Source organism: Callithrix jacchus, chromosome 6, assembly GCF_049354715.1.
Source record: "Callithrix jacchus isolate 240 chromosome 6, calJac240_pri, whole genome shotgun sequence".
Lineage (NCBI taxonomy): Eukaryota > Metazoa > Chordata > Mammalia > Primates > Cebidae > Callithrix > Callithrix jacchus.
The window spans coordinates 122,514,567-122,532,262 of record NC_133507.1 but is presented as its reverse complement, the minus strand read 5'-3'; the positions used below and the strand labels follow the sequence as shown (position 1 = coordinate 122,532,262).

The following is a 17,696-nucleotide window of genomic DNA, read 5'->3' as shown; positions in this document are numbered from 1 at the left end:
ATAAGTTGCTCAAGTTACAGAAATGCAAATTAAAACAGTGACACACCATTACATATCTATTATAATGGCTAAAATTGTGACTTGATATCAAGTCACAATTGCAATACACTCACACAATGGAATGCTATTCAGCAATCCCGTCCCCACTCCCAGTCCCTGGCAACCACCGATCTGATTTTTGTCACATAAATGGTATTAAAAAGAATACAGTCATCAGCTTCTTTTGTGTTTAGCTTCTTTCACTTAGCATATGCTTCTGAGACTCATCCATGTTGTTGTATGCATCAGCAGTTAATTTCTATTGCTGAGCAATAATTAATTGCATGGCTATACTGCAATTTATCCATTTATAACGTGAATGGTTATTTAGGTTGTTTTCAGTTTGGTGACTATAAAGCTGCCAAAAACATTCCTGTACAGGCTTTTAAGTAGACATATGTTTTCACTTATCTTTCGCAAATATCTGAGAGATTGTTGGGTCATGTGGTAAACATGTTTAACATTATAAGAAGTTGCCAATTTGTTTTCAAATGTGGCTGAATCATTTCACCTTCCCACAAATAATGTATAAGAACTGCCACTGCCTGATGTATTCACCAGCATTTGGTATTGTCAGCTTTTTAAACATAAAACACCTAGAGTGGCACCTACTAATATCCACCCAATAAACGTTAGTTCCCTCCCTCTCTCCATGGTACCGAATTTTGTCAGTTTTATTTTTGAAATGAAGTTAATCTCAAATTCATCTCCTCCCCACAGTGTCAGAGTCACTGACTTGGTTTGAGCCCTGTCCTCTCGACCTGGATGTATGCAGTGACTCCCTCATATGCCCTGCATTCTCAGCCATAGCACATGCCACAATTACTGAGGGAACTACTTTAAAATGCCTCTGCCTTGGCCCCACTCCCCAGAAACCTTGGTTCAGTAGCTCTGTGATGGAATATAGGTGCAGTAATTTTTTTAAAAGACACAGGTAATGAAGATGATACTTCTGGTTTTGCATGGCTGATCTACTATATCTTCCTGACTGTTGCCTGAGTTGTTATAAATTTGGCATTTTATCAACAGCAGATCCTACAGTGTGGCAGCTGAGAGCTTAGATCCTATAGTCAGAAAGATATGGTTTCAAATCACTAACTGTATGACTGTCTCAACGCCTTGGGGTCCTCATCTACAAAATGGGAGTGGTAAAGTGTTAAAGGAAAAAAATGCATAGTAAATGTTCACCGTAATGCCTGTTAGATGCTATTACTGTCATCATGATTCCACAATGTCTCTCTAGAAGAAGGACAATAAATTCCAAATTTCCAACTTAAATCCTCTGAGTCATAAGAAGGGTAGGTTGTGGAGGTCATTCTAAACCCACTACATGAAGTCCTTTACAACGTGTTCCAAACCTGCCTTTCCAGATTCATCTCCTATCTCTGCCTACTCTCCCCTTGTTCCCACTTGTAGTCACAAAGGAACTGTATGGTATTCTCCCTCTAACTATCCTTCCTCAGTCATTTACTGAGGTAAACATCTTTTTCCCTTTTTAGAATTGGCACCATCTGAAACTCCTTTCTAATTTTGGGTCATTTGCCACTATGTGCTATTTCAGAAAAGGTCAGATCCTTACACTCCCTTAGTCTCCTTGACCCTGGCATGTGACCTATGATTGGCCAACTGGAGCATGGAGTGAAGGACAAAGCAGCAGCAGTTGTCAGAGCTCCCTGCAGTGGGCCAGCGTCTGGCGGCGGGCAGAATACTCACTAGGCTGCTCCTGTTTCACAGTCCTAGTCCTCATCACACAGCTTCTCTTGGCTTCTTCCAAGCTTATTTCTCTAGCCAATAATTCTGTGAAATTCCTTTTTCACTTAAGTTAGCCAGGATTGTTTATGTTGTCTGTAACAAAACCTATGACTAGAATACCTAGCAAACTCTTCCTCATTCAAGATCCAGCCCCTTTTTGCCATCTCTCTTATCTCCCAGAGGTGGTTCATTAGATGCTCCATCTTCTCCATTCCCATAACACTTAGGACATACCTCTACTACAGTACCCTCCAGTGCATAAAACAAAGCTATATTGTGTCTTTATCTTCTCAGAGATGATGTAAACTCCAAGCATTCTACCATGCTTTGTCTTCCTAGCACTATACAATCACCAATGTGTAGTGTTTAATAGATGTTTCTGAATATCCAGAGCAAATGTTTCACATATGTAAAGCTATAAACAACCCATCCTATTCCACACTTAACTGAAAAAGCTTTCTACTACAAATGAGATTTCAGGTAAAATTTTAAACTAAGAAGCAATAGCTAAAGGATTGTGACTAAAAATATTTACATGACTTGATTTTACTTCATACACGGAAAAAATTATACCCATAAAATAGATGCTTCCCACCATAAACACACAAATAAGAAGTATTTAGTGTCTTCCTCATCTAAATGTACTTCAATGAAAAAGTAAAAACTCTAGACAGTAATCTTGAAAAAGTCTGTCATTATTTTAAGATAGTCAATAAATTAATTGAATCCACTTGACTGACACAATTAACATCTAGTTTTATGCTGGAGAAAACGACTAGCCTACAAAATAATCTTTTTGTCATCAATTTAATTTCTAGCACTGAAGGGTCAATTAGAAATCCAGGATTATTACCTATTTCTACTTGGAGCTCGTAGTGAGAAACGTTGGTGGAACATACTACTTCACTGGCTCTTGTGGATGGAGGTGACCAGGAAAGGGTCGGCTCATCGACCTGCATTTGTTTTTAAAGATAAAAACAAAATAGATGAACTTTTTGTCTCCCTGCCCCAATGTAAAACACTCATATTTTCAAACACACAAGTGCTCATTAGAAAGGTACTACAAGGTGGCTTAAGTGACTATTTTAAGATCTAAAAGGAATTTACCAATTTCTCACTGATTTTAGCTAGAAAGCTGTTAGCCTATGGAGAGGGCAGGAAAAGCAGATGTACAGACAGCAAGGAATACTTTCCAGTGTAATTTTCAGTAAAATGTTTAGGAGTTGCTAAGAATTGTTAATTCTTCAGGATAGTTGACAAACGTATCAAGTAAAGGGCTGCAGGGACCTGTGAGGGATAGTCTACACTTGTGCTCTCACTTCAAGCTACATCCATATTTTGCACAAGATACATACTCTGCTAGAGGATATGTTAACAGTCACGGAACAATTTCCAGACTGCAGCCTATTAGAACTGCTGAAGCTTTTTGCAAGATGAATCAGATGGAAGGTCAGAAAGAAAAGTCAAAGGAGATAGACCTCCTAAGTGAATGACTAAGAACTCATAGGAGGTCTCATGGTGTGTTCTGGAGTGAGAATCAGGTTTGCACTTGAATACAGTGACAGTGAAATAACATGGATGCATGATAAAGAAGCCTAAACCACTGGCTTCATATGATAGCCATGAGGGTCTCCCAAATGACGTAAGTACTCCAAAGGACACTTAGGAGCCTCTATAGACAGGTGGCAGGAATTCTTGCTACTGCCGTCAAGATGGAGGGGAAGGAAGAGGAAAAATCGCATTACTATATGCTAGGTATTATGTTAACCACTTTTCACATTCTTGAATCTTTTTATTCAAGAGACAGAGATGGAGCTTGAAACAGTGACATGATTAAATGTTCCTGAAACTTTTAAGAGAGCAGGAAAAAAGGAATTATAAACCCATGGCTAAAGATGAATAAGGGTGACTACTGCTCAAGAGGAATGAAAGAATGTAATAAGAAATTCTACTATACAATTGGAAATAATCCTGAGGAGAAAACAAATCAAAATAAAGAAATTTAGTTTCTTTTCTGCCTCTTTACAATCTGGTGGAAGCAATTTCGTTTCTTTAAAACAGGTAGTCTTCAGATAAACTCAGATTTAAAGACTATATAAAAGAGACTGAACATATAACAGCTCAAAAAATTTTTTAAGTGATATCAACCTGTAAGCCTGTCAGGAAGGCTAGAGAGACATAATGAACTAAGGTTTATAGCTCACTACTTGAAAATAATGGCATAATGTTACTGGGTGATGGATTAAAATCAGAACTAATCAGCCTCTATTTTGCTTCCATCTGTTCCATTAGGGAATTAGACTTATTTAAACCAGAAGGGACACATATGTTGTAAGTAAGTATTCAGAGCTCTAAACAGGTTGTTTTAAATAGGTTGAAACCTCCAGGCCCAGGGCAATTACATTTAGGATATTAAGTTTGCAAATACGGTAGAACTCAGATGAAAAACCACAATAGAAGTAGCAAACCATGACCCAATTTTCCAAAAGGGAGAAAACTACAAAGGGGCAAGCTTGCTGCTGCTGCCCAATAAAGTCAGAGATCAAATTATTAGGTAGGTGAATTATGGACACACGGTAATCACAAGAAAAAAAAACAAGTTTACTAAGAGTAAATCGTCTCACACTAACCTCACTTCTCTTTTTCATCTGATGACCAGTTAGATGACAGAAAGCAAAAATTATGGCAAAGTCCCTGCCTTGGTTCTGTTAAACTTTTTAATGACTTCCTGAAAATGGAAAAGGCTGGCTTGAAAAAAGAAAAAGTACGGATCATGCACTGCTGGGCATAGTTAATTACAAAAAAAAAAAAAAGGCAGGACTCACAATCTTCCTGAGCAGCTAAAAGAATGGGCCCAGATCAGTAAAATTTTACGAGGATAAATGCAAAACCTTACACTTAAGTTTTGTTTAAAAAAAAAAATCAATGATGTAAATACAAAATTGAGAATACCAGATTTATGACTTGGAGGTTTCAGTCAATAGCATAAGAGAGATTGTTAGATAAAGGCACAATATCGAGCTACATTAACAGAAGCAAAATTAAGCAGACTGGAAGAGTCAAGAGTCTCACTGTATTCTGAAATGATTAGTTAGTATCTGGAGCACCATGGATAACTGAGACACCACAATTTAAGAGGGAACTGTAAAATGGTGATGCCTAGAGAAGACCAACCAAGTTGGTGAAGCTTCCAGCATCAATGAAGGAATTGGAAATACTTAATCTGGAAAAAAAATATTAAGAATATATATAGTTGCCATTTGTAAGTGACTAAAAGACTAATATACAAGGGCAAACAATTGTTCAGTGAGAAGAGCTGAGATCGACAGACAGAAGCTCCAGGAAATCAATTTCAGTTCAGCCAAAGAATATGGAGTAACTGGTGCCATCCAAGTGTGACTCAGGCATCAAGCTGCCTCTTTCCATCACCCTCTCTCCATTGATATATTTCAGAGGTTAGGTGACCACCATTGACAGCAGTTGAGCTACTGGGAGGTACAAGAACTGGAAGTGAAGAGGGAATGGTCAGCAATTAGAAGGCTAGAAAAAGAAAAGTTTTGATGCCCACAAATGTCTGCTTGCAGCAAAAGGAAGTACTGTGATATGAATTTCAAGTACTTTGACAGCTGTCATTACTTCTCCATTATATATTAAATTGCTTCTAACTATGACTTGGTTTCCCATGCAACTTTTCTATGAGGAAAGAGTGGACTGATGATATGATGTAAGGGCACCTTTTCCTCTGGCACTGGGAGACTGGGTTTATAATAAGCTTGATTAATGTGAATCTGATATTAAAATATGGATCCGATATTGAAATATGGATCCACTCTAGGTTTGCCTACTAAATCCAGTTTCTGATCCTAAGAAGCTGAGAAACAGACCCTACATCATGGTTCAATAATCAACCCAATGAAGTGTTTTCAGAGAAATTCTGCCAGATTTTTACTTGTGGTGAAATATACCTTTCTGTATGTTTCTATTTTTCTATGATGAAGCTCTTTTTATTTAACTTTCTACAATGAACTCTCAGATATTATACAGAACACTCCCTACATAAGTTGAAAATTAGATTAAATGGCCTCTCATGAATCCCTGTAATGTTAAAATTGCATTATTTTGAAAAGCAGCATCTCAACTCAAACATCACAGCCTTTCATTTGCAAAGGAATTTTCCTACAGATAGAGGGGTTTCCAAAGTTACAGTAGATATAAGTGACTTGGAAAACCAGACTATCCTCCAAACATGATATCTTAACATAAAAATCCTATCTATAAAGTCCAGGTCAATGGAGAACAAGCAGTCCAAAGAAAAGACAACAGATGATGTTTTACAGCATCACTCAGTGCACAGCAAAGTTTTTCTAGTCATCAGGCACCAGTTTCCAGCTGGTGTCAACTTACAGTATACAACTTTTCCAATTTATTTCTCCACATGAACATACAGATTAATGCTTCTGCTTCTCTCACTCAAGATTTTAATCTAACTCTACTAACAGAGAGATATGTGACATTTCAATCCTTAAATAATAAAATGGCTCCAACCTGGAGGTTTGCAGGATTCAGGTAGCACCTGTGAACATTTGCTTAGTTCTTGGCCTCTCTCTCAGTAACAGCATGGAGACAAGAGTCACTTTACTTTCTGCCTCACCCAAAGGGTATTACCTGAATTAAAACTCAGACTGGGAGGTAGATGGACAAAGATGGCTAAATAGAACCCTCCAGCAATCTTCCCTCACCCTTCAGGAACACCAAATTGAACAACTATCCACACAAGAAAGCACCTTTGTAAGAATAAAAACTCAGATGAGTGATCACAGTACCTTGTTTTAACTTCCTATGGCTGAAAGAGGCACTGAACAGGTTAGGAAAGATAGTCTTGAAGAGCTGATGCCTCCCCTGAGGAGGGAGACCGCAGTGATTGTGGGACTTTGCAGTGGAACTCAGTGCTGCCTATCACAGCAGAAAGCAACATGGAAGAATTAAGCCAGTGACCAAGGAAGGAGCATTTAGCTCGGCCTTAACCAGAGGGGAATCACCCATCCCAGCAGTTGGAACCTGAATTCCAGCAAGCTTGTCTGCCACCACAGGCTGAAGTCCTCTGGAGTCCTAAATAAGCTTGAAAGGTAGTCTCCACCACAAGGACTGCAATTCCAGGGCAATTCCTGGTGCCATACTTGGCTCGAAGCCAGTGAACTCGGGGAGCCCATGACCTAGTGAGACGCCAGCCAGGGTGGCCAAGGGAGTGCTTATGTCATCCCTCTTCCAACCCCAGGCACTGCAGCTTGCAGCTTCAGGAGATTCCTTCCTTCACCTTAAGAAAAGGAGAGGAAAGGTAAGAATAAAGAGAACTTTGTCTTGCAACTTGGATACCAGGTCAGCCACAGAAGAACAGGGCACCAAGCACTGAGGCCCCCATTCCAAGCCCTAGCTCCTGGACAACATTTCTAGATACACTGTGGGCCAGAAGGAAAACTGCTCCCATGAAGGGAAGGACCTAGTTCTGGCAGGATCCAGAACTGATTTATTCAAGCCCTTGGGCTTCAAATAAACATCAACAGTAGCCAGGTAGTACTTGCTGTGGGCCTTGGGTAAAACTCAGGGCCATGCTGGCTTCAGGTGTGAACCAGCACATTCCCACCTATGGTGGTCACAGGAAAGAGGCTCTTTCTGTCTGAGTAGAGGAGAGGGGAGAGTAAAGGGAGCCTGGTTTTGCAGCTTGGGTACCAGCTCAGCCACAATAGGCTAGAGCACCAAGCAGACTCCTGGGGTCCCAGATTCCAGGCCTTGGCTCCTGGATAGCATTTCTGGACTCGCCCTGGGCCAAAGGGTAGCCCACTGCCCTGAGGGAGAAACCCAGGCCTGGCAACATTCAGCACAAGCTGAGTGAAGAGCTCTTGGGTCTCAAGTGAACACTGGCAGTAGCTAGGCAGGACTTACCACAGGCCTGGGACAATGGTGGCCATGGGGAGAGACTCCTTCTGCCTGAGGAAAGGAGAGGGAAGTTTGCCTGTAGTTTAGGTGCCATCTCAGCTGCAGTAGAATACAGCACAAAGCAGATTCCTAAGGTTCCTGACCCATGGCTCTGGCTTCCACAAGGCATTTCTGGACCAACCTAGGGCCAGGTGGGGAACTCACTGCCCTGAAGAGAAGGACACAAGCCTGGCTGAATTCAACATCTGCTGAGTAAAGAGCCCTTGGTCTTTGGGTGAACATCTAGCTGGACAGTGGTAGCTGTAGGCCTGGAGCAAGACTGAGTGCTGTGCTGAGCTTCAGGTCTGACCCAGTGCAGTTCTAGTGGTGGTGGCAACAGGGTGCCTCGCCCAGCTGTTGTTTGGGGGAAAAGTAAGAGAAGAGAATGAGATTCCCTGCCCGGTAATCAAGGTCAATTCTCTCAGACCTTACCCAAGACCACCAAGATGGTACGTCTATGAGTCTGCAAGAGTCACAGTGTTGCTGGGCTTGAGTGAGGTGATCCCTACTGCTAATATAGTTGCAGTGACCGAAGACTTAGATCACAATACTCAATTCCCTGTAAATACTTGGAAAGCCTTCTCAAGAAGTATGGGTACAAGTAAATCTTCAAAGACTACAATATTAGGTCTCCAAAAACAACTACTTACTGTAGCCTTCAAAGACTGCAATAAATACCTAACTCTTCAATGCCCAGACATTAATGAATATCCACAAACATCAAGAACATCTAGGAAAACATGACTTCAACAAATGAGCAAAATAAGGTACCAGTGACCAATCCTGGAGTGACAGAGATATGTGACCTTTCACACAGAGAATTTGAAATAGCTGTTTTGAGGAAGCTCAACAAATTTCAAGATGACACAGAGAAGGAAATCAGTTTCTCATCAAATAAATTTAAGAAAAGAGATTGAAAGAATTTTTTAAAAATCAAGCAAATTCTGGAACTGAAAAATTCATCTGACATACTGAAGAATGCATGAGAGTCTCTCAATAGCAGAACTGATCAAACAGAAAAAAGAATTAGTGAGATTAAAGGAGATCTTTTATTGAAAATACACAGAGAAGAAATAAATAAACAGTGTTCAATTAGGAAAAGAGGAAGTCAAATTGTCTCTATTGGCAGATAACATGACTGTATATTTAGCAAACCCCATTGTCAGCCCAAAATCTCCTTAGGCTGATAAGCAACTTCAGCAAAGTCTCGGGATACCAAATCAATGTGCAAAAATCACAAGCATCCCTATACACAAATAACAGAAAAACAGAGAGCCAAATCATGAGTGAACTCCCATTCACAATTGCTACTAACAGAATAAAATACTTAGGAATACAACTAACGAGGGATGTGAAGGACATCTTCAAGGAGAACTACAAACCACTGCTCAAGGAAGTAAGAGAGGACACAAACAGATGGAAAAACATTCCATGCTCATGATTAGGAAGAAGCAATATCTTGCAAATGGCCATACTGCCCTAAGTAATTTAGAGACTGAATGCTATCCCCCAACAAGCTACCATTGACTTTCTTCACAGAATTAGAAAAAAAAAAAAAAACCTCCTTAAACTTCATATGGAACCAAAAAAAGAGCCCACATAGCATGCTACCTGACTTCAAACTATACTACAAGGTTACATTAATCAAAACAGCATGGCACTGGTACCAAAACAGAGATACAGACCAATGGAACATAACAGAGGCATCAGAAATAACACCATGCATCTACAACCATCTGATCTTTGATAAACCAACAAAAACAAGCAATGAGGAAAGGATTGCCTATTTAATACATGGTGTTGGGAAAACTGGCTAGCCATATGCAGAAAACTGAAACTGGATCCCTTTCTTATACCTTATACAAAATTAACTCCAGATGGATTAAAGATTTAAACATAAGACCTAACATCATAAAAACCCTAGAAGAAAACCTAAGGAATACCATTCAGGACATAGGCATGAGCAAAGACTTCATGACTAAAATACCAAAAGCCAAAATAGAAAAATGGGGTCTAATTAAACTCAAGAGCTTCTGCACAGTAAAAGAAACCATCATTGGAGTGAACTGGCAACCAACAGAATGGGAACAAATTTTTGCAATCTACCCATCTGTCAAAGGGCTAATATCCAGAATCTACAAAGAACTTAAACAAATTTACAAGAAAAAAAAACAACCCCATCAAAAAGTGGGTGAAGGACACGAACAGACACCTTTCAAAAGAAGACATTTATGCAGCCAATAAACATACAAAGAAATGCTCATCATCACTGCTCATGAGAGAAATGAAAATCAAAACCATATTGAGATACCATCTGACTCCAGTTAGAATGGCATTCATTAAAAAATCAGGAGACAACAGATGCTGGAGAGGATATGGAGAAATGGGAATGCTTTTACACTGTTGGTGGGAGTGTAAATTAGTTCAACCATTGTGGAAGACACTGTGGCGATTCCTTAAGGATCTAGAACTAGAAATACCATTTGACCCAGCAATCCCATTACTGGGTATACACCCAAAGGATTATCAATCATTCTATTATAAAGACACATACACACTTATGTTTATTGCATCACTGTTTACAATAGCAAAGACTTGGAACCAACCCAAATGCCCATCAATGATAGACTGGATAAAGAAAATACAGCACATATACACCATGGAATACTATGCAACCATAAAAAAGGATGAGTTCCTGTCCTTTGTAGGGACATATATAAAGCTGGAAACCACCATTCTCAGCAAACTGACACAAGAACAGAAAACCAAATACTGCATGTTCTCACTCATAAGTGGGTGCTGATCAATGAGAACACATGGACACAGGGAGGGAAACATCACAAACTGAGGCCTGTTCAGCGGTGAGGGGCTACGGGAGAGTTAGCAGGAGGTCGGGGGATAGGGAAGGGATAGTATTAGGAGAAACACCTAATGTAGATGATGGGGTGGATGCCATAAACCACTACGTGACAAACCTGCATGTTCTGCACGTGTACCCCAAAACTTAAAGTATATAAAAAATAATTATTGCAACCAAATAAATACACAGAGAAGACAAAAGAAAAAATAATATGAATGAATGAAGCACATCTACAAGATCTAGAAAACAACATCAAAAGGGCATATCTAAGAGTTAGTGGCCTTGGCGAGCAGGTAGAGAAAGGTATCAGAATAGAGAACTTTCCAAACCTAGAGAAAGATATCAATATCCAAGTATAAGATGGTTATGGAACACCCAGCATATTTAACCCAAAAAAGACATTTAACAATCAAATTTCCAATGGTCTAGCATAAAGAAGGGATCCTAAAAGAAATAAGAAAAAAGAAAAGAACATATAAAGGAGCTCCAATACATCTTGCAGCAGACTTGTTAGTGGAAACCTTACAGGCCAAGAGAATAATATAACATATTTAATGTGCTGAAGGAAAAACTTTTATAGAATAGTTTATCATTAAAAATGTCCTTCAAACATGAAAGGAAAAATAAAGACGTTCCCAAACAACAAAAGCTGAGGGATTTCATCAATGCTAGACCTCTCCTACAAGAAATGCTAACGGGCATTCTCCAATCTGAAAGAAAGGATGTTAATGAGCAATAAGAAATTATCTGAAGGTATAAAAGTCACTGGTAATAATAACTACACAGATAAAAACAGTATTGTAACTGTGGTGTGTAAACGACTCATACCTTGAGTAGAAAGACTAAAAGATGAACCTATCAAAAATAATAACTACAATACCTATTCACAACAGAAGAAGAAGATATAAGGCCAGGTGCAGTGGCTCACGTCTGTAATCCCAGCACTTCGGGAGGCTGAGGTGGGTGGATCACCTGAGGTTGGGAGTTCGAGAATAGCCTGACCAATGTGGAGAAACCCCATCTCTACTAAAAAAACAAAATTAGCAAGGTATGGTGGTGCATGCCTGTAATCCCAGCTACTTGGGTGGCTGAGGCAGAAGAATCGCTTGAACCTGGGAGGCAGAGGTTGTGGTGAGCTGAGATAGCACGATTGCACTACAGCATGGACAAGAAGAGCAAAACTCCATCTTAAAAAAAAAAAAAAAAAAAAAAAAACAGAAGATATAAATAGAAACCACAAAAAGTTAAAAAACAGGAGGAACAAAGTTAAGGTGTAGAGTTTTTGTTAGTTCTCTCATTGCCTGTATGTGTTTGCAATCAGTGTTGTCAGTTTAAAATAACATTATAAGATGTCATTTGCAAGCCTCATGGTAACCTCAAATCACAAAATCTACAACACATATATATAAAAAAAAAAAAGAAACTAAAATACACCACCAGAGAAAATCAACTTCACAAAAAGGAAGAAGACAGGAAGGAAGAAGGAGGGAGGGAGGGAAGGAGAGGGGAAGGGAGGGAGAGAACACAAAACAAACAACAAAGCCAGTAGTTAAGTCCTTACTTATCAATAGTAACACTGAATGTCAATGGATTAAACTTTCCAATGAAAACACAGAGTAGCTGAATGGATTACTTAAAAAAGATTCAATGATCTGTTGCCTATAAGAAACATACTTCACCTATAAAGACACATATAGACTGAAAATAAAGAGTTGAAGAAAAATATTCCATATAAATATAAATCAAAAAAAGAACAGGAGTTGAGATATATATATGTATCAGACAAAATAAATTTCAAGGCAAAATTTATAAAAAGAGACATAGAAGGTCATTATATAATCCTAAGCAAAAATAACAAAACTGGAGGAATCACATTACCTGATTTCAGATTATACTACAGAGCTATTGTAACCAAAACAGCATAGTGCTCGTATACAAACAGACACACAGACCAATGGAAAAGAACAGAAAACTCAGAAATAAATTCACACATCTACAGTGAACTCATTTTTGACAAAGGTGCAAAGAGCATGCACTGAGGAAAAGACAGTCTCTTCAATAAATGGTGTTGAGAAAACTGAATATTCATATGCAGAAGAATAAAAGTAGACCCCTATCTCTTGCTATATTAAAAAATAAAATAAAATGGATTAAAGACTTAAATCTAAGATCTCAAACTATGAAACTACTATAAGAAAACATTGAGAAAGCTGTCCAGGAAATTGATCTGGTCAAAGATTTATTGAGTAATACCACAAAAGTAGAGGCAATCAAGCAAAAATAGACAAATGTGATCACAGCCAGTTAAAAATCTTCTGCACAGCAATAATCAACAAAGTGAAGAAACAACCCACGAAATGGGAGAAAATATTTGTAAATTACCCACCTGACAAGGTATTAATAACTAGAATTTATAAGGAGCTCAAACAATCAAATTTTTAAAATCTAACAATCGGATTTAAAAATGGGCAAAAGATCTGAATAGACATTTCTCAAAAGAAGACATATAGTTCCGGGCATATGGCTCACACCTGTAAACCCAATACTTTGGGAGACTGAGGTGAGAGGATCATTTGAGGACAGGAGTTCAAGACCAGCCCAGCCAACATAGTGAGACCTCATCTAGCTGGGTGTCATAGGACAGGCCTATAGTCCTGGCTCATCAATAACCTGAGGTGAAAGGATTGCTTGAGATCAGGAGTTCAAGGCTGCAGTGAGCTACAATTATACCACTGCACTACAGCCTGGGTGGTAGAGCAAGATGCTGTCTGAAAAAAATTAATTTTTTTTAAAGATGACATCCATATGGCAAATAGGTATATGAAAAAGTGCTTAACATCACTGATCACCAGAGAAATGCAAATCAAAACTACAAGGGGATATCATCTGATCCCAGTTAAAATGGCTTTTATCAAAAAGACAAGCAATAACAAATGCTGGCAAGGATACGGAAAAAAGGGAATCCTCATATGTTGTTGGTGATAATGCAAATTAGTACAACCACTATGGAGAACAGTATGGAGGTTCCTCAAAAAATTTAAAAAAAACCTACCATATGATTCAGCAATCATTCTGATAGGTATACACCCAAAAGAAAAGAAATCAGCATATTGAAGAGATATATGCACACCCATGTTTATTGCAGCACTATTGACAATAGCCAAGATTTGGAAGAAACCTAAGTGTTCATCAACAGATGAATGGATAAAGAAAATGTGGTACATATATACAATGGAATACTATTTAGCCATAAAAAAGAATGAGATACTACCATTTGCAACAATATGGATGGAAGTGAAGGACATTATGTTAAGTGAAATATGGCAGGCCCAGAAAGACAAACTTAACATGTTCTCACTCGCTTGTGGGAACTAAAAATTAAAACAATTGAACTCATGGAGATACAGAATAGAGGCCAAGAAGGGGTGGGGGGCAGAGTGGAGATGGTTAATGAATACAAAAATATAGTTAGATAGAATAAGGTCTAGTATTTGTTAGCACAACAGACTATAGTCAACAATTTATTGTACATTTAAAAATAACTAAGTACATAATTCGAATGTTTATAACACAAAGAAATGATTTATGTGTCAAGTGATGTATAACCCATTTACCCTGATGTAATTATTACATATCATATGCCTGTATAAAAACATCTCAGGTACCCCATAAATATATACACCTTCTATGTACCCCCCAAAAAAATTTTTTAACCCTCAGATACTACATCCTATTTTATGAAAAGACAGGTAATTAGAAACCTTTACAGTATTAATGAATAAAAAACAAAATAACAGAATAAAGACAGCTGAAGATGGGACTGGGTTAAATTATAAGCAAAATTAACTGGGATTTACTAATTTTGTAGCAAATAAGGCATTTGCAAGGTAGGTTCTTCTGTAGCAAAAATTGCAGTATAAAGTATGCAATAAGGGGAGGAAGATATCCCAAAGAAATATCCTACGACATATCTAAGACATGTGGGAGGAGAGCCAAATAAAAAGTGTAAGTGGAAAGCCTTCATAGATACAATATTTGAACCAATTCTTTATGGATGAGGAAGAATTTCAGAGGCAGAAAAGAACGAAGAGTATTTCAAGTAGAGAGAAGGGTATGTGCTAAGCCTCAGCAGCAAGAAATGAAACTAATATTAGACATATTCTACACCAGTAAGAGTCCTCATATTATGCTAATTTAGACATTATCCCATAGGCTTTAGGAAGCCAGTGGAAGTTTCAAAGCTGGAAAGCGACACGAGCAGGCTTGTATTGGTAGCAGTACTGAACACTGATGTGAGTGGTGGGAGACTAGGTGTGTGTCTAGGAGACTAGAGGCAACGAGTCCATCTGCAACAGCCCAGGTGAGGGATAATGAGACCTGAGCAGTAGCAGTGCTCACGTGAAGCAGGGGACAGACTCCAGGGCATTTCAGAGACAGAGTCAAAAGACTTGGTGAATAATAAATATGGGGGCAGAGGTAGAGGCCATGTGAGGATAAAGTTTCGAGTTAGGATGACACAGTAGATGAGTTTTCATTAGCCAAAGTAGGAAATACCAGTGGGTTGGTGGGTTTGAAAGAAGATTAAGGTTTTATTCAAACTGAGTAGAGATGCCTTTGAAAAATCCAATCAGAGGTATTCTAGAGACACTTCTGTTGCCCAGAAAAAGAGTCTGGGGTTGCAGGTAAAAATTTGAGAAGCATCGGTTCTGCTTGATGCCAGGGTCCCCTCAGGAAACCTGTGGTACTCCAAGACAATCTGAAATCTGAGCAACTGAAGTCATAGTAATAGGTGAAACTGCTTAGGGAGAGCCACTTTAGGAAGAAAAGAAGTGGCCAGTTATAGACTCCTGGAAAATGGCAGGAGGAAGGAGAAATAGTAAAAGACCCTGTAAAGAAAAAGAAATAGAGGAGAACCAGGAAGGAATAGTATTACAGAAGGGAAAGTTAGAGCATTAATTGTACTCAACCATTTTTTTTTTTAAAGATGAGATCTCACTATGTTGCCCAGGCTAGTCTCGAACATCTAGGCTCAAGTGATCCGCCTGCCTCGACCTCCCAAAGTGCTGGGATTACAGGAGTGAACTACTGCATCCAGCCTACCCATTTTCTTACCAAGTATTGATGGATACTGGTTTCAGACTGTTTTTCAGGTCTGAGTGATTCAACTTGTGTTCTTGAAGTGCAGAAACAATCCTGGAAGTCAGAAATACATTATATAAGTGAAAAATAAGTTATAGGATAAGAAGGGGTGGTGTGTAGATACAAAAACTTCTAGTGACTAGAGTGGGGGGCAGAGAGGAAGGGCAACATGCAGGAACCTGGAACTGAAGCCAGGATCCACATCATGGAGGTAACTCAGTGTGGGACAGAAGGGAAAAGTAGCTGGGCGTGCAGACAAACTTCATATACATTAGAATTTCACTTAGTGTTATCGCTGATCCTTCCCCTCTCTTTTCTTGAGAGGGGATAATAATTCATTTTAACTGTTGAGGTTAATTTTTAACTCCAACTGTCAATACCACTGAGGTTTTCTTCTGAACATTTAGCCAAATATTATTCTGCTGTATTCATTATAATTATTTTTATTTTAATCCTTGTTATCTTAAATATAGAAACCATGTTTATTCATATTAAGCCACATATTGAATGAAAAAATAATTGTTTCTAAAGCTAATAACACCTCTAATTAAAATTCAAAGCAAATTAAAGGAGACTTACTTTTATTATCAAAATTTACATTTTTCTACATATTAACCCATGGTTCTATTATCATTTATTGCCAATAAAGAAATGTAACACCCACCTACATGTGATTTATCACATCATTAATCAGTGGGGTGAAGCTGACTTTACACTATTTAGGAAGAAAAAGTATGTCAAAAGAAAAGTATAAACACATTTTATGAGAGGCTTTATTAACAAAATGTTTTCAATATTTGAAAAAAATTTTTTTTTTTTTTTTTTGAGACAGTCTTGCACTGTCGCCCAGGCTGGAGTGCAATGGCATGATCTCGGCTCACTGTAACCTCCGCCTTCTGGGTTCAAGCAATTCTCCTGCCTCAGCCTCCCGAGTAGCTGGGATTACAGGCACCTGCCACCACAACCGGCTAATTTTTCTATTTTTAGTAGAGATGAGGTTTCACCATGTTGGCCAGGCTGATTTCAAACTCCTTACCTCAAGTGATCTGCCCACCTTGGCCTTCCAAAGTGCTGGAATTATAGGCATGAGACACCATGCCCAGTTCAAAATTTTTCATTTCAAGCATCTTATGGACATTTATTTTTATATAAACATTAAAGTACAACATCAAATGACGTCTACTCATGTCTACTTAATACTTTGTAGTCAGTTACTTAAAAGTAAATTTCCTTTTAAGATATGCCAGAATTTCTCACTAATCAAACTAGTCATTTTCCCAGTTAGCCTACATTACCGATTATTTTAACCTGAATTCCTACAGTCTGTATACTTTATAAATCTATTACAAAAATTTGGCATATATTCCCACTGTTTTATGTAAAACTCCCCCTGAAGAACAGATGCTAACAATGTCAAGATAGCCATACAACTGATTCCTTTGCAGAGTTTCTAATGGCTTCCTAGAGTGGATAACATTTACAGTAAAACAGTTTTTGAAGACACTTATTAGTGTTGTTCATATTGAAAACATCCACAAGCTAGGCAGGCCATTTATATATTGTTTGGTATTTATATATTTTTGCAACATTTAGCTTGAATTTTCCACAACAACCATTACCACCACTGTGCAAAAGAATTAACATAGTAGGCCGATTAGAAAAGAGCTATTAGAAAAGAACTGCTTATAAATTTGATCCTTGGCTCCTATCTGGGAACTGGGATTTTGTAGAGATTCCCTTCCTAAGAATCACTCATTGTGTCTCAACTGTTGGTTCAAATAATACGGTTTATGCTGAACACCTGGCTTTTTTTCTGGGCGACTGGAATTTTGTTACCTGCTAGCAGACAGTGCCACAGGACAAGTCCCCGATGAAAACTTTAAATCCGAGTCTCTAATGAGCTTCCCTAGCAGACAACATTTCACATGTCACA

General features: G+C 38.5%; 1 protein-coding gene across 1 annotated transcript in view; it reads right to left on the bottom strand.

Annotated features, from left to right (window-relative positions):
* The window catches only part of STRADB (STE20 related adaptor beta), a 31,283-nt gene that overhangs the window by 8,947 nt on the left and 4,640 nt on the right, over nucleotides 1-17,696 (bottom strand). Inside the window, exons 3-4 of the mRNA XM_002749631.6 lie at nucleotides 15,737-15,817; nucleotides 2,645-2,744 (exon numbers count right to left, since the gene is read on the bottom strand). Coding sequence (XP_002749677.1) covers nucleotides 2,645-2,744; nucleotides 15,737-15,817 — 181 coding nt within the window. The remainder of the gene's footprint in view (nucleotides 1-2,644; nucleotides 2,745-15,736; nucleotides 15,818-17,696) is intronic.